Here is a 24443-nt window from a genome sequence, read left to right on the forward strand (position 1 = left end):
CTCTCTTGCCCGCAGCACTAAGTGATGGTGAACGCGCCAATGGTGGCCCACATGATTTTCAGCAAATAAAAAGAAAATCCAGGCTGGCAGCAGTTCTCATCCATCAACACTTTGTAACATTCACGGGCAGCAGCACTCAGAAAAGGACTTTATTCAAGTCTCCCGCAGAAGTAATTAATCTGCTGCGTAGATGGATCCACATATTAAAAATGCAAACTTATTATAATAGCTCACTGGTCAATGTTCATGGATTCCCTTAGTCTTTTTAATATTCAAATGTACTTCTTGTTCCTTTGTTATTCAAAGCAGAACACCTGGAAGCTTTGCAGCTTAAGGATGAAGGAGTCTTAGAAGAGCTAAGTGAGGTGAAATAATGCTTTTTATTTGAAAGAATGAAAGCAATCAAATAATTCATTTTGCTTAATATATTAAAAAAATAAGCATGTGTGCACACTGAGTACAACAGATATGTTTTTTTAAAGAGTGTCTAGTTGTCGCCTTGTGGGTATTTGGCCACAGATCCTTTCATTCAGCTGTCTCCAGATCCACAGAACCGCTCTCTCTGCAGCTGGTCTGTACAAGCCCTTCCCATATGTCCATTATTTTACATTTAAAAGGCAATATGCCTCATTCTAAAAACACCTTTATTTGTTCTCTTTAAAGCCTCCCTCATAACTTCACCTCTTTCATCTATTTCATCAACTTTTATCTCTTCGTTTCAAAAAGGCGTATTTACATTTCAAACCAGAGGAAAATGTGGTTTAATAAGAGGCGCCAACACGATCGCATCAGCTGAACACACGTTCACTTTCAACCACCAAGCATTTTTCATGAAGCCTTATAAATTAAAATTCTAAAGCCATTTGTTATGAGAGATGAATCATAGCTACAGAACAAAGTCTGTAGGGTCTTAACTGTGACACATGGCACGCCTGCAACGAAATACTTAATCTGCATTAGTAATTTTATTTGACTCTTACAAAAGTAAGAATATTTATTAGGTTGTCAGAGATTTATAAGACAGATTGGGCCATATTTCATGACTTATTAATAATTTCTGCTGACAGACATCAAAGTAAAGATTAAGAGGACCTTATGACAAACTCAAGGTTTTAGTTCATGCCAAAAAGAAAAACATGTGATTATGCCACATGTCAAAATGTTTTGTCAAGCTGGGGATTTTTTTATTTATTCGTTTATTTCAGTCAGTGGTGCTGACTAACTGCTTGCATTAATAGGTTTAACTACACAAAAAAAATTTGAACAAAGAAAATACCGTACGTTCCTATTATTCCTCTTCTGCATCACAGGATCGGTTTCACCCTAGAACACAAACGTATTTTCTCCCATGCTGATAGGTATAATGAAGCCCTTTTTCAGAACATGCCCATTTCCACAACAAAAAAATGCATGACTGCATGCCACGGGATCTCTAATCATCATTACATCTCTGCTAATTTAGTTCAGTCTGTCTTTTGTTTGCTTTACCATTAGACTGAGGTTGCTGCTATCTGAAGACAAACAGACCTCATGATCATGATACGTGAAAGCGATGTGCTGCATGCACCTCAAATTTAATTTCTACTTATAAAAAAACTCATCATCATTACATATTTGATCCAGTCAAGTTTGCCACTATAAAAATTCACCAGTTATACAGCAAGTGTATTGAAGAACTAACTTTTTACCCCTTAAAAGCCTACTAAGAGTATGCCTGGAGGCTCTTCTCTGAACTGAGCCGCTTCTGTCATATTTCAAGCTGGCTTATAGAACAAAATGACTGAGTTTCCATCAGATGTTAGTGAGGATGAGCTCTGCCTATCCTTGAAAAAAGTCCAGAAACTTATTCTGTTAACAAAGAAAATATCACTACTTTGTTCCATGTGCACAAGTGTGTAAAGTGATTTACAGTAATGTTTAAAACTAGACTTTGAGGAAAAGATTAAATCTCCCATTTCTCTCCAGTGATGGGCTCCTTTACACATATGATCAATAGGCAAGTAAGAAGAACAAAAAGGCACATATTTATTAATTTTAGTCTTTTCTTTCACTTAGAAATCTACTATTTAGTGGAAGATGGAACACTGCTGTTGGAGCTGTTTCAGCAGTGTACAAAAATGACCTCCTTCAAACACGACAAAACAAGAGGCTGCCGATGTAAACTAGCAACTTAAGAACACACACACACAACAACAACAAAAAAAAACCCTCTAGCCAGCTCTAGTTGAGTTATAATTTGTAGGCAGCACAAATGGCACAAGCATTTATACCACTCTGCAGTTGCCACACACCATATATTAATGACCACCAACAAAGACACTGAAAGGCCCGTGCTGGTGCTTGTCAGACAAATATACACAGTGCTTACAAATCTTCATTTGAGCTGAGAGGAGCATTAAAATACTGCACTAAGTGCCTAGCAACCCACTCGTCATCCTGGGGCAGTAATTGTCCCTCATTAATGATTACACTATTCATAAACTTTAGAATTGTACACCAATGTCGCTTTATTGCCCCTTTCTTTTATTACATTAATAGAGCACAATTAGTGACAAGCCTCTATCCACGATAGCAAGTGAACTAAGTACAATGCAAAACATTTACAATGGATTTTATTGCTACGGATGCAATAAAATATTATGTAAATTTATTTTGAAAGCCTTGATATTATACAAATTATTAATTAAATGGCTAAAATGGGTTAGTAAATATTATCAGCGTGTTTTATAACCTCAAAATCAGGGTAAAATGTTTAGAAAAAAACTGGTAAACTTAAAAAATAAACTACTCTAATGCGGTCTTTAACCTCCTAAGACCCGAACTCTTCCACAGCATGCATTTTTAATTTCTCTTTGATATTTGGGCATATTGGGGCCCGATGAATGTCAAAACAAAGAATTACCAGATATTTTTTTAACCTTTTTTAAAAATTTTTTTATGAAAAATAAGAGCCACATATGAGGATATTCGTTTAAAATTTCGATAGAAAAGTAGCAGTATAATGTCCTCGTAAGTGGATATCAGGCCCTTGTAGAGCAAAATTGAGTATTTTGGTCTAAATAACCCAAAATGTGATATCCACATATGTGGGCGCCAGGTCCTAGGAGGTTAACCTATGTGTGCTGAAAATATTGCATTATATAAGCCAGTTTAAATACCATATTACCACAGAAAATCATATCTGAATTTGATGTTCTACTGATCTGTACTGTGGAATCACTTATGGCAGTTTTTTCCTTGTACTTTTCTTTTAAATCAAAAGGAAGTGATGGGGGAAGATGCAGAGCACATCCACAAACTCCACCCCAGCCATCTATAGACTGAGAAGCCAGTTTTCGAACTGTAACTTAATATTTTCTTAGTATTTAGTTCCTTACCTGCACATTTTCTCTGAGGTCTGTGGCCTCCCTGAGAGGCTGGGTGGAAGCTCTGAAGAGCTCATCCACTACTTTGATTCCTGTGGTCTTGGTGGTGGTGTACTCCCGGGCCTTCCTACTCTTCCTGACATATATACCCCTCTTATGACCCTTTCCTCCACCACGTCTGTTGGTGATGGCCACGTGAACGAACAGGGTCGTGTTGGGTAAGAACTCTCCTGTAAGAGACTGTAGAGGGACATGCCTATAGCCTGGCTGTAGGCACTCAAATGGGATGGTGTACTGGCCAATGAACTCATCTCCGATGTAATCATCGTCTAGAACCACAAAACGCAGTACTGCAAGTTCAGGTAAATTAATCTGGAATTCAAAACTCTCATCAAAAATAGGGTTGTCACCATTCTGAGACACAGTCTTGGTTCTTTGCTCAGCACAGTCAGCTGGTATGCCATGGATCTCCACATATATGTAGGGCTCCACCACATCCCCTTTAGCAGCAGAACCACGAGGCTTGGGAAGATTCTGCCCACTGATGACTTTGATGTGAAGAAGCTGTGCAGACACTCCTGGAAGGGAGTCCCGAGCATTGGCACTAAAGTAGGACACCTCCGCCCTCATAATGGCTGGCCGTAAAACATACCCACAGTTGCCATTCTGCCTGAACCACCCTAGGTTGAGATCCATCATCAGACCTGGAGTCTGATAGTTCATGGCCACAATCTGGCAGCCACATTTCCAGAAATCCTGGGGGTTCATGTTGCTGGCATCAATCCTCATGGGAGTGGGATATACCCTGGAGAGGAAGCGCTTGTTATAGCAGACAAATTCTTCTGGAAACTCATTAGCAAACTTGTTTGCATCTACCTCATTGAAGGAACATATTTCCCAGTATTTTTGCTCCCTCTTAGAGAACTCAAAGTCCCTGAACTGGACTGACTTGCAGAGAGATACAAGATCAGACAGCTCTCTGCACAGCCTGAATATCTTACAGCCCAAGCCATTCAGCTGGTCTTTCTCATCATTTCCCACTCTTTGGGACATTTCCAGACCCTCCTCCTCATCTGTCACATCCCCTTCAGCATCACTGCAGCTGGGTGGCAGCTTCTTGCCTTTAAGGAGGATTTTACCTTTGAGTTTCTCAGGAGAGGGTAGGTAGTTTTCCTCCTTGTTGGGTGAGTCAATATACAGCTTGTCCCCGAGAATCTTCTTCGTGTGCTGTGCCATGACCCTCTGCTGGGGAATGCAACAGTGGGTCACTAAGCAGAGAATAAGGGGGTACTCAGAGCTCTCGAAAGCATATTGGTTGATAATGTCCAGAACTTTAGAGAAAGCTAGCTGTGAGGCTACCGAACTTCCCACATACACTACTGGTTCATTATCAGGGCCATCCCATACAACTACTTCAATGCTGCGACACCCCATCCTCAGAGCTCGGATGTAACTGCTGATGTCTGACGAACCCCAGAAATGGTCCTCCAGAAGGGAAGCATTATGCGAGGAGTTGATGTAGTAATGGGAAAGAGGCTGAGTCATATCCTGGCATACACGTTTGTGCTGGGGGTCAAAAATGTGGCATTCTGAGGACAGGAGGTAGTGTGTAAAACCGTCAATGGAGAGGTAGCCTCTCTCCCTGCCTTCAGCAGATGGCTCAAATTTCTGAACAATATCCCTGCACATGTCCTCTGTTACTCCTTCCACACCCTGCTCTACCTCTACAAAAAGCATCAGATCTTTGCTGTCAAGATATTCCTTGTTACTGGAGAACTGCACCAGCAGAAAGAAAATCTCTGGCCGTGTGCATAGCTCACAGTAGGCCTCAACAAAAGTGTCCAAGTTAATTGCCTCTCCGTACTGGTCTTTAGCTTTCTGGAGTTCTTTGAATTTCAGTTGTATCCTAGACTCTTTCATTCCAGGGTTGAGCCCCTTAATTATCTGGGTGGCTCTGAATAGGTCTATGTGTCCTTCCTTTTCCACATCTGCTAGCTCAAACACTGATCCAATCCAAGATGTTCGTAGACTTGGCTGACTCTGTTCCACCATATCCACAGTGTGGCGGCCATAAGACACCAGATACCTCAGGCCCATCACCCAGGTGCTGACAACATCTGCTGTGCTAGCCACTAAGTCTAAGGACTCGTAGTTATCCCCGTAGATGATAGAGAAAGCGCATTCATCAGGAAACTGATCAGAGAGACCATTGCTGCGGAGAACAGGAGTTTTTTTCCCCAAACGGACCTCCTTAATGCTCTTGATTTCCAGTTTAGCCTTCTCCGAATCTTTCTTGGATGGCTCCCAACGCAACCAGTGCATGTCCGGATCCAGCAGGAAGTAGCGGTTGTACATACGCGAGTTGGAGCGCACCTTCTTCATTTCACAACCCTCCATCATGAAGGCCATACAAGCAGCTGTGCTGTTGATCTTGCGGTCGCTCGGCATTGAGCTGAAGGATACCGTTTTCTTCCTCACCTGCCTCTGTTTGGAACCATCCTGGGAACAAAATGGGGTAGGGAAGAGTTGGATGAGAGAAAATGAGTTTCATGTTAGACATTATATGTGATTTCAAAAGCAGAAAGGAAACAAAAAGATAGCATTATGTCTATAGTTAAATATATCTATATGTGGATATGTAAATCCACACTGAATTAAATGAAGGAAAATCCCATACTATAGCTGCTAAAAGGTAAAGATAGACAACGATGCACCACTCCCATCTGCTAATAATTTAAATATGACAAACTATTAAATTTTAATAAGTTATTACTAATTATCAATCACACATTAATAACTTTAAATCACATATTGATTCTGATTTAGTAATGACTATTTCTTATAAACATTTTAAGAGATGAGACGCAGTGTTGGATGATACGATGGTATGATTTCTCTCATAGGAAAGCCCCAGAAATTAATCTGTTTTCAATCTTTTTTGTACAATATAGAATCTGAGAGAATGACAAACTGCAGTGAAACCTAATAATTTGAATAATTTGAAAAGGAGACATCGCTCTACACAGCCCTGGGCTAAATTTTTGTAAGTTTTAAAATAAAACTTGTAAAATGCAACTGGCAAACACCACCTGCAATGACATGCTGGAACGTTTTCAGCTTTTAGGTCTGTTAGTCTAACTGGTGAGAGTACACAGCACTGTCCTATTTCCACACAGAGCTGTGGTTAGCTAGATAGCCTGAATGCACATGGCCTGGTTTAAAACTTGGAAAATAGGCTTGCTGAATAATGCATAGCACAAAGAACAGTACATTAAAAACCTAAACCAAGCCACAAATTACTGCTATTTAAGACTCTAAGCACAACACCTTTGAGACTCTTTCAAAAGGGCATTTCCATTACTACAGAGCCATATCGGTAGCTATGGTTTGTTTAACCTCCAATACAAGATAAATGTAACCAAAGCCACTTAATTTGACCTTGTCTCTTGTATCTTCATCTTTTTTTGTTTTGTTTTTTGGAAAGCCAGAAAGGGCAGTCACCCTCAGGGCATCCCCTTAACACCTAAGACAGTGACTGCCTGTACAGGCCTGATAAATCTCCCCAAAGCATGGTCCAACTTTAGCCACAGTGAAACACCTCCGGATTATCCATCTTCCACCTGACAGCCAGAAGCAGATGATGCATAGCAACTCATCACGATTAATGAGCACCATTTTAGGCAGAGCTGAAGAAATGACATGATCATTACTCCACTTGTGCCCTTGTTTTATGACCTCTATCTCATTGTCCTACACATAAGCACTCAATATCATAATGTCAAAATCTTTAATTCTTCAGTGCTTCTGAGAATACCTCCTGGATAAGTTTAGTCAGTGATTACTGATCTTACCAGATGGTGTGCTTTAGCCCAATCATGCCTGGTCCACCCAGGTCAAAAAGGTTGCTTGCAATGTGTTAAAATAAAGCTAGTATTTGTGTTATTCCCCTTGAGATACACTTGCATGCAATTTCTGTGAGAGCTAGTGCCAAGAGCCACAGGCACATGGAAATGCATGGACCCGTGCCAAGACTGTAAGGGTAAGACAGTGCTGTTTGGTCAGTTCGTAGCTCCAAATTCTTTTACAGAGTAATATGAGCTCATCAACCACTTCACATAGGAGATAAACGGGCCAAAGAGTTGATTCTGTCCTTAGATCCTTATTTGTCTTGTGTTCATTTCCTCCAGTAGATCATTCAGCCCCATCCATCATAGGAGAAGTGGGAGATAAATCTGGAGGCCATAATCAAGAGCTCACATTTCAACCCAAATGCCATGCACTTTATTTTGACGAGCACGGTCCTTTCACCTCATGTGACAGAAAATTACAGCTACCACTCTAGTCTATTTTTAAAAAAACAGACTGAAAGACAGTTGGTCTCTCCTCTGGTTTGCTCTTCATGAGCTATTTGCAAAATCAGCCAGATGGACATGAACATTAACTGGGGTATTGGGAATATGACTGAAAGCAGACTGAGCAAGTGGTTCTACGAGGGAAGATCTGTTCAGGTCTGATTATTTCCAGGCCTTCTTCAGGGAAGTGATGTAGCCACAGAGGGTCAAAGGCTATAAGGGTAATCTAGTGTCTCATTAACATGCTGTTACAATTAGCTGGACAACCAGACAAGACAGCATGCTGTTTCTCTTTGCCTCTCAATCAAAGCTAAGCAGCAAAACACAACTGAAAACAATTCTGCTTTTCATAGGATTAGTAGTGTGGTAGTAAATGATTACACACTAGTTGGAAATGATAATATAATAGTACATGCATGAATAACAAAGTTCATGGAAAATAATTTTGTTAATTTAATGATTTGAACTGCCTGTTTACAATAGTTTAAACCTTCTTTCACTGTTTCTTGTGCTCTTTTATTTCTGATTCACATATTTTGTCAGATCCCCTTTGGCCCTGTGTTTCTTTATGTATGTGTGTGTTTATGTGTGTATGCTTGACTGCCTGTTGTTGCTGCGGTGGTGATGTTGGGGTATTTTGGTAATCTTCCACAGCTCCCACATTCCCCTTTCTATTGAGGTTTCTAACGTGACATCATGTGCCTATTGCTTGAAAGTAGTCTGTCCTGTTGCATGTGACACAACCAGCAGTTGCTAGGATGGGTGAAACTGGTTGCAAACAAGTTACTTTACCAGAAACTTCCTAGTAATTGATTTGGTTGCTAGTTGCTAACAGATTGCCACAGTTGCCTGTAGTTTTTCATGTTTGTCTGCAACTACTAGCCAAGCAATAGTAAAACCTAAAAAAGAGCAATGGAAACAAGTGCTGTAGCCAACATGTTGCAAAATGGCACAGCTTTTACTTTGAAGGTAAATGGTCTACAGTCCCAGTTTGTGTTGCACTTTTCATAATTTTACTAGACCTCAGAGAGTAGCTGGCTGCTGTTTGCAGACAAATCCACCACCTCCATTCAAATTACAACCACACAAACGATCAAAGCAGTTATCACAAGTATGTTTTTGCTAACCAGGTGGCGAATATGAATTTTTCCCTAGCAACAGATGGTTGCCAGGAGTTTACTGATCAGTCTGTAGGGCTGTGTGACTCAGCCTTTAGCAGTCATTTTCCCAGTGATTTCCACCAACCAACCATCCAGCAACTACTTGCAACCGCTTGGGGAATACCCATGTTTCTCTCATGATCATTGGTTAACAAATGGTCACGGATTGATCTCTAGGCCTGAGTGACTTTAGCACTATTACCTTGACATTGCTTTGTCACAGTCACAAGTGTCAAGTTAATGCCACATGGTTAGTAGTCACATGTCTACAACACCTCAGTGGGAACACCAGCAACTTGAGTATTGGTCAAATACTTCCTGGTGGAAGGGTGAGATGAGTGTTTCCACACCCCCTGAAAGACAGTGGTGTGTCACGCTCTCTCCCTTCTCCTATCATTGTTTTCACACTATGACACTGGGCACCATAAGCAGTGTGACTGCAGAACATAACTCCAGGGAGGCAATTAATGGAAAAAAACTCTCTGCTCTCCCAGGCAACAACAGTCGTGGCTCCCAGGTTGCCTGTACACTCCAGTCCCCTATTGAATACTTCACATCAAAACAATAACCCTTGACTGTACTGCTGTGTACAATAGATGCAATATATTAATAGACTTCCTGTCTTTGCATAGCTTTTAAATCTTTATATTTGTAATGGCATATAATCTATAAAATTTATACAGTCCTTTGCTTTTCTGTACTCTTCCACTGTGATGTGGAAGCTGGAAAGCAACATCATCAGAGAGATTAATTCCTCCTTTATCTCCACAGACTGGAGTGTTTGTGTGTGTGCTCAAGCAAAATTAAAAAGTCCTCTTCCTCCAGTTGTTTGTGTGATGGCATGAACCACTTGACTGCTACCACTAGGGCTGCCACAAACGATTATTTTGATAGTCGACTAGTCACCGATTATTTTTGCGATTAGTCGACTAATCAGATCATCATCCATTAGACGTAAAACTACAGCTTATTGCACCAGCAGCATCTGCTCTTATATAACTATCATTAGCTTACAGCTTTAAGTGTTTAAGGTCTGTGCTAACTAAAAATAAAGACAAGATGATAGTTTATTAAATTTTAATGAAATTTGCAGATTGTTTCGGTGAAGTTTAATAAACTCCTTGCTATCTAAAATATAACAGGACACTGGAGTATATTCTGGAGCATCTCACACTTCTGATAATCAGCTGTCTGCTTGACGTTTATTCAGCTGTGTAAAAACTATAACTTTAATCTCAGACAAACTGATTTACTCAGGAACAAATAAAATACTAAAAAAAAAAGCCAAACAATAACATTTTAAGTTATCTAAGTGACTCATATATATTTAACCTGAGTAGCGAAAGACGGTGGTGGGTTTGAAAACGATTTGCGGGGAGTCCGGTGTTCTCACGGCGCTAGTGACCTAGCCCCCGGCTCGCTAACGAGCTAGTGGGTAACAGATGTCTCCGAAAACGTCGGAGCGCTTTTGAAAATATGTGGTGTCCTGATAAACTGAGCAGATATTTGAGGTTTACACAGCTACATTCTCGCCTGAAAATATGTTAAACGTTTATTTTGTGACCCAGAAAGAATAATAAGAGTAACATTAAAACTAACTAGCTGCCGCCATTGTTGGAAACTGCGCTGGGCCGCGCTATGAATTCTGGGACACAGCTGCTTCTTCTTCTTCTTCTTCTTCTTCGGGGTTTAACGGTAGCTGACATCCTTGTACATGCAATGCTGCCATCTTCTGTTTCAGTCCGTTATTACACTCTTAAATCCTGCCACTTATTCCTGCGTCTTTTGTGATCGTACAAAGTTTCAAACGACGCGTCGACTATTAAATTAGTCGTCGACGATTTTGATAGTCGACGTAATCGTGACTAGTCGACAAATCGTGGCAGCCCTAGCTACCACACATACTCACACACTCCAAAATACAACACTCTAGTGTGTCAGGTGAAAAAAACCCCCACAAAACCAAAAACAGTTCTTGTCTCCATCACTGGGTTGGCAACACTAAAAATAACCAAAAAGGTTAGGAGCTCAGCTAATCCTGTTTTTAAACACATGACTTCCCATGACACTTTAGACATACTGCTCATTTTCACTAATGTGGCCCACTTCCACCCCATTCTAGCAAACCTCCAACTATCCTACTTCCTCCAGGGCTGTACTGGCCGTTTGCCACTCACGGCTATCATATCTCAACTCTAAAACAGGTTTGCAGAAAGTGGTCAGGCATGGCTCAGTTCTTCTCGCCTACAGAGCTCCAGTGTCATTTGTGTGTGTGCAATGAGAATCCGCGAAATAGGCAACAGGGGGGCGTGGGTAATGGGGAGTGAAGACAGAACAGAGCAGAGCCCTCTTGATGACGTGCTCTCCAACATGTGAGTCACAGTATGTGTGCTCTGTTTGCCAGCATGTGTGCCTGAGGATCATAGAAAACGAGCCGCAGGATCAAGCCACATTACACAACTAACGCACACATTGACATGTCAAACACAATCGCAGGTATCGCAAAGGCACATGCTTACTGTTTCAAAGTGCCTAGGGTGAATCTGAGTAACTAGGCAAAATTCATCTTTGTTACAAGGCACATTTATTTCCAGTCTTTATTCTAGACAATCCCAGCAGAAACTATATTAACAGATGAATGTGATAGTGTAACGGTGGGTTATGTCCAGCAAGAGCAACACCGTTCCCAGCGGAAGCACTAGGTGTTAAAAAACAAAGAGCACTTTCACCGCACAGGATTTCATAAGCCAGTGAGCATGGGTCTGCTTGCATGAGGTAGGTGAGAGGTCACAGTCAGTCCCCTCCTCAGATGTAGGCTGCACCGCAGTGCCTTCTCCTTCCCTACATCCTAGATAGTTATTTAAACTGACGTCTGAATCCAGAGCTTAGGGCAGACATCATTCAGCCTCTAACAGACTCTATCCTCTGTTATAGACATCCACAGGGGGAAAAAAAGGGAAAAGGGGATAAAATGGGCCAAAGCTAAGACAGTGCAAGTGAGATGGAAGTAGAAATTGACAGAAATTGAGAAAGAAAGATGATTTGATAATGTTAACTTTAATTTGTTTAGATGTTTTGGCAACACTGTGCAACCTCAGCGCCAATAAGGCAAATTAAATCTAGCTGAAAAACTGACTCCTAATAGGAGGAAAGGAGATAGGAAGGCAGGGATTGACAGATAAATAAAATGCGAGTAACATTTTGCCTTGGCAACATGGTATTGTTATCTGTCATGCCAATAAACCCTCTTGGAATTGAATACAGATTTGGAAATAGGAAAGGCGAGAAAGGGATGGAGAGAATGAAGAAAAACAGACAAGGGAAAGAGAGTCAAAAAGAGAGAGAAGCCGGGCCCGTCACTGTTTGTCACAGTAATCGGTAATGTGGCCGAGTGCTTACACCATCTTAGTGAGAGTTTTGCAGAACGCGAACATAATGTGTGAATAGCCGAGAAAATTTAAGGTCGAGGGAATGCGAGATGCCTGAATTGATTGTGTGCAGACGTACTTGTGTTTGTCCTAGTCCACAAATGAATTTACATTTTCATCCAGGTGGTCCATTGTGTTTGACACTTGCTGTGCCTGGAATGTAAAGCTTAGTTTCTTCACGGTCAGATAATAAGTGGAAATCCCCCAGAGAACTCTCAGCAAGTCAGAGCCCACCGAACAGTCTGACTAATTACTGGCCTACAGAGAAGAAGAAGTCAATGGTATTGAGCCAGGCACCACAAAAGCCCCCCCACAAAAACCACACCAATTGCTGCCATCTAGATACTTCAGTCACAGAGCATGTGATGTGTCTCTTTTCCTTATCATACCATTATCACTTATCATATCTGAATCCTTGAACATGTATAGCAAGACCATAGACGTGTACAGTATAACGTTCAAGGATTTTGCTGTGGATTTGGTGAACACTTTATCACACTGTGCAAGTCACTGTCAATCACAACTCTGAATAATCAGTTTGACCAATTCTAATAAATTTATTTATATATTAATTTGTAAAACCATTTTAGAAGGTGCACATATTTATTTTGTGCACAGCATATTTCACATCTCTGTTCAGGATATTCAGGTATAGGCATAAAGTGAGAGAAAGGTCCTCCATAAATCACCACCTTATCATGGTGAAGGAGTTTATGTGTCTGAGTGATCCCAGGAGCTATTTCAGCATAGGATCCCTTAAGTCTGTCCAGATTGTGGACCAGTTCCAAGTCTCAGACTGGTCAAGCTACGTTGCCAATCTCACCTTGGCCATGAACTCTTTGTATTGACTAAAAGAATGAGACGGTGGATGCAAGCTGCCTCTGAAGGGTGTCTGGAGTCTCCCTTCGAGATTAGGTTAGTGGGTGAGAAGCTTGGCTATACGGGATGGCTTTAGTGTAGAGCTGCTACTCTTTACGCAAAAGAAACTAGCTGAGTTGCTTCAGCCAACTGACTAGGGCGGCGGTCCCCAAGCCATGCGCCATGGACCGGTACCAGTCCGTGAGTCCTTTGGTGCCGGGCCGCGAGAGCTGAGGCTCGGGTATGAAATTTATGGTTTTCAGGGTTTTTATCATTAACTCGGTTTCCCTGGGTCTTTTCCCATGATGTAGTTGTGTGTCTTATTTTGAAAGAAATATTTACGCGTTACCATAGTAACCAGAGAGCATTAAGGGGCAGAGAAGAGGATGTTACTCTTAATGTTGTTAGTGCATTTCAGGAGGACGCTGCTAATAAACTTACACAATTACACAGCGAATTCACGTTTATTATCATATTTACAAAATACCACAGTTTTTCTCTTGGTTGCATCATTTTATTTTGTTGTATTTATCCGTAACACCTTAAAGGCCGGTCTGTGAAAATATTGTCTGACATTAAACTGGTTTGTGGCGCATAAAAGGTTGGGGACTACTGGACTAGGATGCTTACTAGAAGCCTAGATTAGTTGTTTCGGGCAAGTCCAAGTAGAAATTCAATGTCCCGAGTGATTAAGTAAGGTTATGTTTGTAATTTCATGGAAGCTGTGTAAAACAATAGAATAATCCTTGTGTCTGGTGAGGGCGGTGGGGTGCGTGGGAATTGAGGGGATAATTGCTCCAGTTAACTGCCACTGGATTCTCTAACATCACCAGGCAAGCATCCACTCCACAGTTTTATCTTGTTTAGCAGAGCATGTTTGAAGGCTTTTTTTCAGCTCATGTTCACAATTTTTATCTTGCACCTCCTCTGTTGAGCACATTGCCCCCATTTAACTAATGTGTCTGAGTGTCCCAGAATAGAATGTGCCAATGGAGAACAGGGTTCTAATATTTAAAAGACTATGCACAAATTAAATTTGTTATCTCCTCATGCATCCAAATTGATCTCTGCACACTGAAGTGACAGTGATAGAAAAATGTGAACAACTTTAAAGAATTATTTCCCAGATATCCTCATAGCAGAGCAACTATTCTCTGATCGCATTATACTGAAAGGACAGGGGAGATTTACTCGTATTTGCCTTGTTTTTGTTTAGCGAATAGTTTAATGCTTTCATCTTAGGCTTGGATTAGTAACTTCCTGTGCATTTAAGATCACGACAGCAGATTTTATATGGAAAAACAAACTGATTTAAGTTAAGAATCTTATTTTGTGCAGTGCTTCTTTAGGGAAGTGGATCCTGTGTTCGAATAAAATACACAAGGCTAATTATTTTCCTAATAATTCAAAGGTTGCTAGAACTGCACAGCTCAAGGAGAGCTGGGTCATCTTATTATAATGAAATCATGGAAGCAAAAAAAACAAAACACAAAGGGATTTGCAAGGTATTAATCCCACAACAGCCGTATGCTAACAAACAGAGCTGTGTGCCAAGCCCATCATGCAATCGCTACATTAGACCCACCAACGTCAAATTTGACTATGTTTAATACCCCCTTGTGGTCATTATTGCTTTAATTAAACAGTTTTGTCTCATTCCAAAGTGTTCCTCTCATTACGTTCATTACCATGGTGTTTTATCATTTCTCCAAATGGTCTTCAGCCACAGGCAATTGTTCTAAGCTGTGTTGATGTAGAGACAGAGATGTGAAGGCTTTAGGGGAGTGTGACATGAAAGTGTGTTTGACTAACTTCTGATAATGGGCAATAAAGGGATATTAGTTGATATTAGCCTTTCAACACTTGGGTCTTGTTGTCAGTCTCCTCCTTTTTTCTACCATTTGCCCTTTCACCTCTAACAATCGTTCATGTTTCCACTTTCTGTCATCATCATTGCATCTCTTGGCTCACAATACATTTTTATCTTGTCTTAATCTGCTCTTTGGGTAAACATATCCCTTCATACAGCATCAATAAAGAGATCAAATTGATACTGGGAAACAATTAAGGTCATTCTAGTGGTGTGCTAAATGTTTCCACCCTGTGGAAAATGATCTATCACTTCCTCAATAATATCTGACAGAGGCAGCTGTTTTAAACCTGTTCACAGTGACTGGTTTGCCTCAGCCTCAGGCGCAGGAAAAAGGGGAACCCAGAGGAATTCTTTTTGGGTACATGCGCACATAGACAAGCACACAGGATGTGGAAATTTGCCCATCCTCTTTTGTTTTCTCTCAGCATGTCCGTGTAAGACTGCAGTTCACTTTGAACAGGAAGTGAGAATGTTAGAGTGGCTTTAAAATACAATAGTATTAAACATGGCCACTTCCAAAGAAATGTTGAACATACTTTTCCAAAGCACTGACCACATACAGTCTGTGGTACTCAGTGTTGCAGTTTGGCTGAGACTGACATGTTTATCACACCCAGACAGAGGAAGCTGAGGATGAGCAGGAGGCTGATTAACAACAAATGTCACGCTGCCAGTCCCGTGCTATCCACGTCCACAGTATTTACCCTCTACTTCAAATACAATACTCCTGTGAAATGACAACAAGCCATATATTACAACCCTTCAAAAAAGAGGAAAATAAAAGATATTAGTGAAGTGTACAAGAACCAAAACATTGCCTCTCAGCCAAAGAAACATCTGTTACATCTGTTACGACATTTGCAAGTCTGAGCATGAAGGATCTTAAGCTACAAATAAAACCATCACAGAACAACACAACTACAAGTTTCCCAAAGCTTAATTGTCATCTCTTGGAATTCCTGCACGAGCATCCTCAATACTTCAGTCTGTCGGTGTGGTTGGACAGGCATAACCTTGACTGCCATCTGCATTGCAGCGACTGGCAGAGAGAGAAAAGTGCCCCCTCCTGCCAGCAACGAGCTGTGCTGCAGCAGCAGCAGCAGCACAGGACACCTCTACTACACTCTGCTCCGTTTCACTCCCTACACCTCACCTGACATTTCCCCTCTTTTCTATTCGCGAACAGGACAAGCAGGAGGTGGGGATAAAGAGGGAATAGCATCATGCACTGTCCTCTGAAAGATGTTCCTTAGTGTGATATGCAGACTAAAAAAGAAGGACCTATAAACACACATCACTGCAGCCTGTCCTTGATAGCAATTCTGTAAGCCTCCATCTCTTCCTGAGGTAAAAATGTTAGAAAAAGAAATCACATGGGGTACAAGATGTGCAATCCATAACCGACGCCTACGAGGTTCTGTTTTTTTCTTCTACGCCTCCTCATGTACACCTACACAAACACACTTTACTTCATTGTTAAACCCACATATTAGCGCACAGTTACACACCTGCCTCCACGTACAGCACACTCAATATTCAAACACCCACCATGTATGTATTTTAAACATCCAGAGCTGAGAAGCTATTTAGATGCTGGAGTAGAGATAGAGGATAAGGAGGCTAAATTTGGCATGTGTTCAGTGAAGTCCAGTCACCTGTGTAGGTGCAGAGGACTCTGTGTGGGTAGTGGAGCAAGCAAGCTTACTATAGCCCAGTACACATAGAGACGTTGGTGAACGCTGTTGTTTCTTTTCCCAATCCCCCATCTCTGCTCAGCATTTGGCAAAAATAAGACGATGTCTTTGAGCAAGCTTTGATCAATGATGCATTTTCTTTCTGACACATTCCACGCCTGCGTCCGTGAAGCCCACTCAAGTCTATAAATAATCCCCGTGAGTCTGATCCTTGGCTAGGCTCCTTCTGTCTCGTCAAGAGGCTGGCAAACCGACTCATGGACTGTTCCAGGGCCAGTGTAAAGAAAAAATTGCTTGCAATCTACACCCGCTTATCTTTGATCTGCTGGATGAAGAGCCACCTTCTTTCTACTTTGATAATCATTCACCATTGCACTTAGTTAATCATACTTGAGGATGAGGATATCAGATATGATTATGTATTACATAAAATATAACCGACTCAACTAAAACTTAATGCTTAACTTAATGCTACCTCAACATTGTTGCAGACCGAGTGACCTCTACCTTCCAACACACCATAAAAACTGATCAGAAAATGAGGGCACAGGAAAAAGCCCAAAGCAGAGACCTGACCTCCAAAATCCCCAGATCCCAATTTGATCAGGCTTCAGCAGGAGCCACTGAATCAAGATCAAGTGAGCCACAAAACCTAAATGATACACTACCAGCATCCTGGCTTGTGACAGTCTCCTGTCCATGCCTCTTGTCTGTGGGTATCTACCTACATAATCTTAGGCAGCTAATAGGAACCAGCCCTCCATCAGCTACAACACAAAACACTGCGGAGACATTCACACACTAATAGCTGCAAGAGCGCTTGAAAAACACAACTGTCAAGCCCAATTCTTTGTTTGATTACACTCCAACCATCCACCAGGTTTTAATTAAATTTTATTTGGTAACAAACAGGCAAACAAACATCACTAAAATCTTTCTACATCATATATAACCATATAGTTATCACTGACAAAGAGTACTCTCATTTAATTACAGCTTTCATTTAAGAAAATGAATGTCTTGGAATGATGAGCAACACATATTAAGCGCTGGTAACAGGGTTGACGCTAAGATGAACGGCAGTTTTAAAAGCTTTTTATCACAGCAGTGGAGACAAATCTAGGACATGGGAGGAAGTGAGCATGTTTGTGTAAATGCACAGTAAAGAGAGGGTACAGGACACGTGAGGAGAGTGGTTCAATGTGCCCACTTTGCAGAGGAGCTCTGGTTGAAGGTGACCTTTGTGTTTGCCTGGAAATTCTGCAGCGAGGACAATCCAATCTGAAACCAGCTTGGTGGAATGGCACTGGTGATGGACTGGCTGATGCACATCACAGGTGAAAAAACTGAAGGTCTCTTGAATCAGGAGGAAAGAAGGTGGGTGATATGCATAGAGACGAGCAGGAGAATTGTAATTCCTATTTTTAGTAACGGCCTTACTTTACCGAGAAGAAGAGGGGGGGAAGTCAGGATTCCCTGGGAGAGAACTGAACAGAAGGAGGGAAGATGAATCTGATGAGGATGTGTTTTTTTTTTAAAGCACAGACTAATAACAGGCATCTATATAAACGCAGGAAAGGATGTATTATTGTTACTAAAGGTCACGTGAAGGTTAATCAGAGAGGGGTAACAAAAACATGGTTAACTATTCCACTGTCTTGAACTGAAGCACGTTCTGTGTATTTTCGTCTACAATCAGCATATTTTTCTCAGACTGTCCTCTTTTCCTGACACATGGGGGACGCAACGGGCCCCAAACAATCACACACAGTTTAATCTTATCACGGGAATATCGTGCTTGGCATATAAACTGTTGTTTAAATGATGCGGGCCTTCTCTAAATTGAGACCACAATATCATTGCGTTTAATGGGTCACAAAAACGGAAAATTGGAAATATTTCTCTTTATGGCTCAGCATCTTCTCTTGTCTTTAGAAAAGGAAATGGCTTCAATTTTGAGCTCATGTGTTTGTATGAGTTCTGACTTCTGAATGCTAAAGTATCACAGTATGAAGATCCCACCTTCCCTTGCAACTTACTGAATAAGTAAAACTGAAGTCTGTATTGAAAGGGACAGAGCATCTAGCAGTGTGATACTGTAAGTGAGTGGTGCACAGTGGCTGTTTCACAAAGAGAGTTTTCTCTCGATGCAGTTGGCTGTATGGCTCTCTGTAAAGCGCAAGAAACCTTATAATCCCAGAGCCAGCAGCTAGCAGAAGCATTAGTTAGCTTAGCTTAGTAGGGATCGGTAAGGTGGGGTTCTGCATGAAATACAAGGAATTTCCCAGAATCTATTGCAAAACAAAAGTATATCTCATCTTTGGTCCATCACTTCAGTGACTACTTCACAGCTTTGTCACACCATTCTCTTTGCTATCTTTAGACACAGAATATGAAATCTGCAGTGAACAAGCAATTTTTGTCAACTGATATCATATCTACTCTTCAACCAATTAAACAGAAAAAAAACTCTTACAAAAACATAAAAATCAACTATTAACAGTACAGTGATAACAACAAACAGAGCTCTCAGAGATGACAAGCATATACCTGACTATTTTGTTGAGCTGTAATATGCAAACAACTGTTTAAGGTTTACACTTAAGTCTATGACCATTTAAAAACCTGCAGCCACATAAATAACTTCTTTAACAAGGCAGATATAGCAATCTCCCTTTAGCTGAATGAGTTCAAAGCTGTTAAAAAAACATGTTTTTCGCATCTATTCAGCTCTTCCAGCTGTCAGAATTAATGGATCATTCCTGGAAAGCTAGCGCTTCTCACCAATTGACAATCTGACTTTGAAACTACAGCCCTATTTTAAAGCAGCTCATAAACAAAGATGAAGGTCTTACTTAAAAACCCAAAGCGCCAGTATTACTCACATCTCTCCAAGGATGCTTTTATTGTGCATTTGTTTAATTACTAAGGAAAGGGTAAGGTGTCCTAAGTCCTTCAACATAAAAAAATAAAGCAGTAAATAAAGCCTCTGCAGTGGGTGCTTTGACATATTAGGGTGGAGAGGGGAACCAGGGTTTGAGCAGCTGTTAAGGACTTTGGGGGGTTGCAGGTTAGAGAAAAAAAATCAGCAGGAGAGAAAAATCACACCACAAAGTACAGTTAATCCACATAAACATTATCTTCTTAAAGTGACAAATCCTAAGCTGTAGCTGAATAAAGTTTTAGCAGAAGGATCTAGCAATTTTTCTGCCCTGAGAGAAGATTACATCTGCGCAACATCTACAGTATGCTTACACACGCAAGTGAATGAAATTCCTAGGTGAGCTTGAAAAATCAATACTCTTACACTGCATGGTTTAGGGGCTGACAGCATCACACTGAAACGACCAATCTTCTCTAGTTTATTGAACTCCACACCGTTTGACGTCAGTGCACCAGACCGTCATACACAATGTGGGTCCTATGGGGCACTTTGCCTTTCTACCCGACTTCGCCTTATGTTTTGTCTTTCTTACTTTCATCTCTTTTCCAGGTCTAAACAACTGCATCTGCAGTATGCCTCATCCTCAGCAGGAGCTAAATATGACCATCATTTGTCTTTTTTTGTTATTGCCTGTTCAGTTTACCAGAAGGCCTTCAATCACTGGGCCGTGCAAGTGGAAGCTCCTTTGTCACTTCCTGCACAAAGAGCTTATTGTGATTTAGCGTGTTGCATCCTTGAGCATCCTGGCTGATTTACTACATTTATTAGGGACAACAGCCAGCTCTGCACTACTCCACTGTATAGGCTTAGTGTGCAGGAGGGATTTAATACAATTATAACAGTGCAGCAAAGTGATAACACTGAGAGTTTTACTATGTGGTAGAGGTGTATGCCCGGACCTTCCTTTGCTTGTGCCTCTGTTTATCTGTTCTTACTGTTTGTCCTCTTTTTGCGCTGTGAGCGACCTGAAGGACAGTCGCACACAGCAAACAAAGACACTTGCAAACATGCATGCACCACACAATACAAATGCGCCACAACTAATCTGATCAAACACTAGGCTGATAGAAGAAACAGCCAGGTGCATAATCCTGAAGAATGGCATCAGTGAGCAAACATAATGTTGAAGCAGAACTGAGAAAAGAAGATTCAGTATTCACTTTCAATGAAAAATGAAAATACCACATGCATATGTATATTTAATCCATGTTTTTCAGTAGAGCACAGCAGGGTGTAATTGCAGAACTCCTCCCCATCAAACACAGATTTGATTTTTTTCATGAGCTACAAGTGTGAAGTGATGTCAAAGTTGACTAAGTATGAACCATGATTACAACTGACTGCCAATTTCTTGAGTATAAGTAACTGAAAGGCCTACCTTAGGGGTGCTTACATAGCTGCATCCAGATTCTTACACTATTGACAAGTTTTCCAGTGATAAATGGGAAGATATTTGCTGGAAAATGAAACAAGATTTACCAAATACAGAAAGTAACCATATGGTGTTCAGCATACTGTCAGCATGTAAATAAAATGATGAAGTTAAAAATGGAGGGACACTGACATATGTTGCTTTTCCAGAATCTATAAATAAAAAAAGATAAAAAAAATTATGATACAGGATATGTGACGGGAATTTGAACCCATGTTTTGCAATTAGTCTAACACAGACCAGTCTAACAGGGTGTCAGCGGTTGGGTGGAGGCGAGGAAGAAGGAACCCAAACGCAGGACTCGCAGGTAGGTCACGATTTATTATAAGGAGTGGATGAACAGAACAAAGGGAGAAAATGGCTGGCTGGACGACTGACTGAAGCACTGACTGACTAACTGAACATACAGACGGAGAGACAACATCACAATAACATCAATGACACGACATTGGACTGGTTGAACTGAGGGACATAAATACACAGGCTGAGTGATGAGAGATTAGAACCTGGTGAGTACACAGCTGAACATAATGAACTAATGATAAACGGGAAGAGGACGGAACATAATGCACATGGACCAAGGCTAACACAATAAAACAGGAAGTGGAACAGGCAGAAGATAAACAGAGAACGTGAACTGAAAATACTGGGTCACCGACCCAGGAACCCTGACACAGGGAAAGCCCAGGAAAAAACATTCAGGAGGAAAGTCAAATGTAAATAAATGCTAACTAGCCTTGCAAGACAGAAGTTTAAAAAAATAGCGATGAGAGGTTTTGTTTAAAATTTAGTCTACGACTGTATGAATTCATAAAAAGTTGCATGCTCTGTGCACACTAGGAAGCTTGCATAACATTTTTATCTTTCATAAATATTGTGAGACTGTATATACAGTTTAAGTATGCACAGCAAGAAACAGAGGCCTGCTAAATATTTAAGATAATTTAATCCTTAATAAAAAGAAACCTTTTGTCAAACTCACTCTAAGAAACATAGCATAAAAAATTAAATGCTTTAATATTTGGTTTTATCTCGAAGAGAAAGTTCGAAAAGGGAATAACCCATTTGCTGTGACTTCTCTTACATGACTGTGACGTATTTTAAAATCTGCTCCCTTCCTGTTAAAGCAGGATATTAAAAGAGCAACTAATAAAATAAACAGTGTTGTCACACTTAGGCCAAAAGATTTATTAATTACAACACTTGTGAGCCAAACTGATGGCTTTTCTGCCAAGGCAAGAAAATAAACTGAGCAGCAGTGTAGAGACTAATCCACCGATTCTTTTAGATACAATTATGAACATATCTTTAAAAAAAATTCACATTAAATAATTTAATAAATTCTTGACCTTCACTTTATACAGTATTTGCTATATATGCAGTTGCCAGTTTCAGTGTGCATTATTAAATTAAGACATTGCTGTAAATATTAATGCTGTTATGTAACAGTTTAGTGATCACCTTACTTGTTTCTGTGCATGAGCTCATACCTACATTTTATTAATTACTGTGCTTCATTTGGGGAGGTTATGTTGATTGTTTACTGATCAGTTGTCATACAGTTCCTTCACGGTTGCTGCCGGTAAAAACTTCAAAAGGTCAGCTCCACAACGTCAACATTTATTGTTAGTGTGTTTACTTAAATATGCAACTCTAATATATATGTGTAGATTCATATAAATGAATGTAGTCTAAATATTATAAACTAGCAACTTGATGTAGCCTAAGAACAAGCCACTATGTACTGTGTACTATGCTGCACTGCATACAAAGTGGTATCTTTCTGTTTATACAGCATTTTTCCTACATTTCATTCATCTGAAATGTAGTCAGAGATGTACAATGAGGTTAATAGGGTGTCTAAGTTGCTTAGCAACTCAGTGATGTCTTTCAGTTGTTAATTTACACTCAAAGCCACAAGAAGAAGGAACCGCTATGATCCGACACAAATGGGCAAGAAGAGGAAATACATAAACAAATTGCCAATAAAATATTCTCAAAAAAAAAAAAAGAAACACTGCTCAGTGTATACGTCTTCACAATTTACCATAATTGTCCAAGTTCCATATTATATATACTTAAAATATAGAGGGGTTAATGACACAGAAATTCTACTGGCAACTATAAAATGCATGTGCCATGCCAAAATGATTAGCCCTGAAGTGTCACATAACTAATTCTACTCATCAAAGCAGTTGTAGGTGTTGAGCATCGACGGAACCGAAGCTGGAGCCCAACTCATCTCGAGTAAGAGATGACAAGACGGGCTGCTCTGCACCACTCGCTGAGCCTTGTGTATCGAGTTCAGGAGCTATGCAGAGGCGTCCTGAAGGACGCCGATCTCGGTGTGTACTGCCAGTTCACGAGGAAAACAATGGACACAGAGAAATGAGTCATTTTTTTTTTAGTTTTGTTCAAACTGAGTGAAAATCCAGTGAGGAATCAATACATAGGTTGACTGAAGGGTTAGAGAACGTAGGTGAAGCTGTGGGTGTTTGCTTATGCGTTTTCTAGCCGAGTGGTTAAGGGCAGAAAGCACAAATGGGACACAGGTTGAGCTTTATTTCTGAAGCAGAGTTACCAAAAGAAAAAACAAAAACACAGATGAAATCACAGCATTGTCTCAGTTTTTCAGCATTCTTTTCAGTTTGCATGCAAAAACATTTATCACACGAGACATCAATCATCAATAAAAAGATAAGAGGAAAGGAGTGATGCAGAGCTGTTTTTAGAAGAGTTCAATGGCAGCAAGGAGCTGCCATGAGTGCTTCTCCCTCTGGCTTTTTCTCTTTCCCTTTAGGTGCTGAGTCAGCATGATGCAAGCATGCAAATCACTCGTCTGACCCAAGCCTGCAAAATATCACATCAGTTGCCTTGAGGCATGCAAATTTTTACTGGTCACTGTCCTTTCAATTCAGTCTCAGCTGTCTGTTACAGGCTCTTTTCAAGCAGCTGCGGACGCACACACTCGATCCAGCATCCCCCGTGCCTCCAAAATAAAGCCAGACAGGGACAGACAACATTTTATGAGGCATTACCTCACAGATGTCTTGGTTTCTCTTTGCCCCCCCCCCTCTCTCTCTCACTCAAAAACATTCATGCAAAATTACAGCCAAGTTGACACTTTTTCTAGCTGAATGCTCAACTTTCAGCTTCTGCTTTTTAAAGTGAAGAGAAAACATTTTCCAGCTATACATCCTCTTTCGCTTTGTCATGCTCTCAAACCAGACAAAGTTGTGATTCTTGAAATAAATAGACAAAAAGCTCACATGGAGACTTCAGGATGATCAAGCCAGTGTGACAGCTGACGTCGTTCATGTTTAACACTCAGACTTGT

At 40.7% G+C, this 24443-nt stretch overlaps 1 protein-coding gene across 1 annotated transcript in view; it reads right to left on the bottom strand.

Annotated features, from left to right (window-relative positions):
- The window catches only part of LOC113020420 (inactive phospholipase C-like protein 2), a 68217-nt gene that overhangs the window by 21485 nt on the left and 22289 nt on the right, over positions 1–24443 (bottom strand). The window contains exon 2 of the mRNA XM_026164380.1: positions 3378–5864. Coding sequence (XP_026020165.1) covers positions 3378–5864 — 2487 coding nt within the window. The remainder of the gene's footprint in view (positions 1–3377; positions 5865–24443) is intronic.

The sequence above is a fragment of the Astatotilapia calliptera genome, chromosome 4, assembly GCF_900246225.1.
Source record: "Astatotilapia calliptera chromosome 4, fAstCal1.2, whole genome shotgun sequence".
Taxonomy (NCBI): Eukaryota; Metazoa; Chordata; class Actinopteri; order Cichliformes; family Cichlidae; genus Astatotilapia; species Astatotilapia calliptera.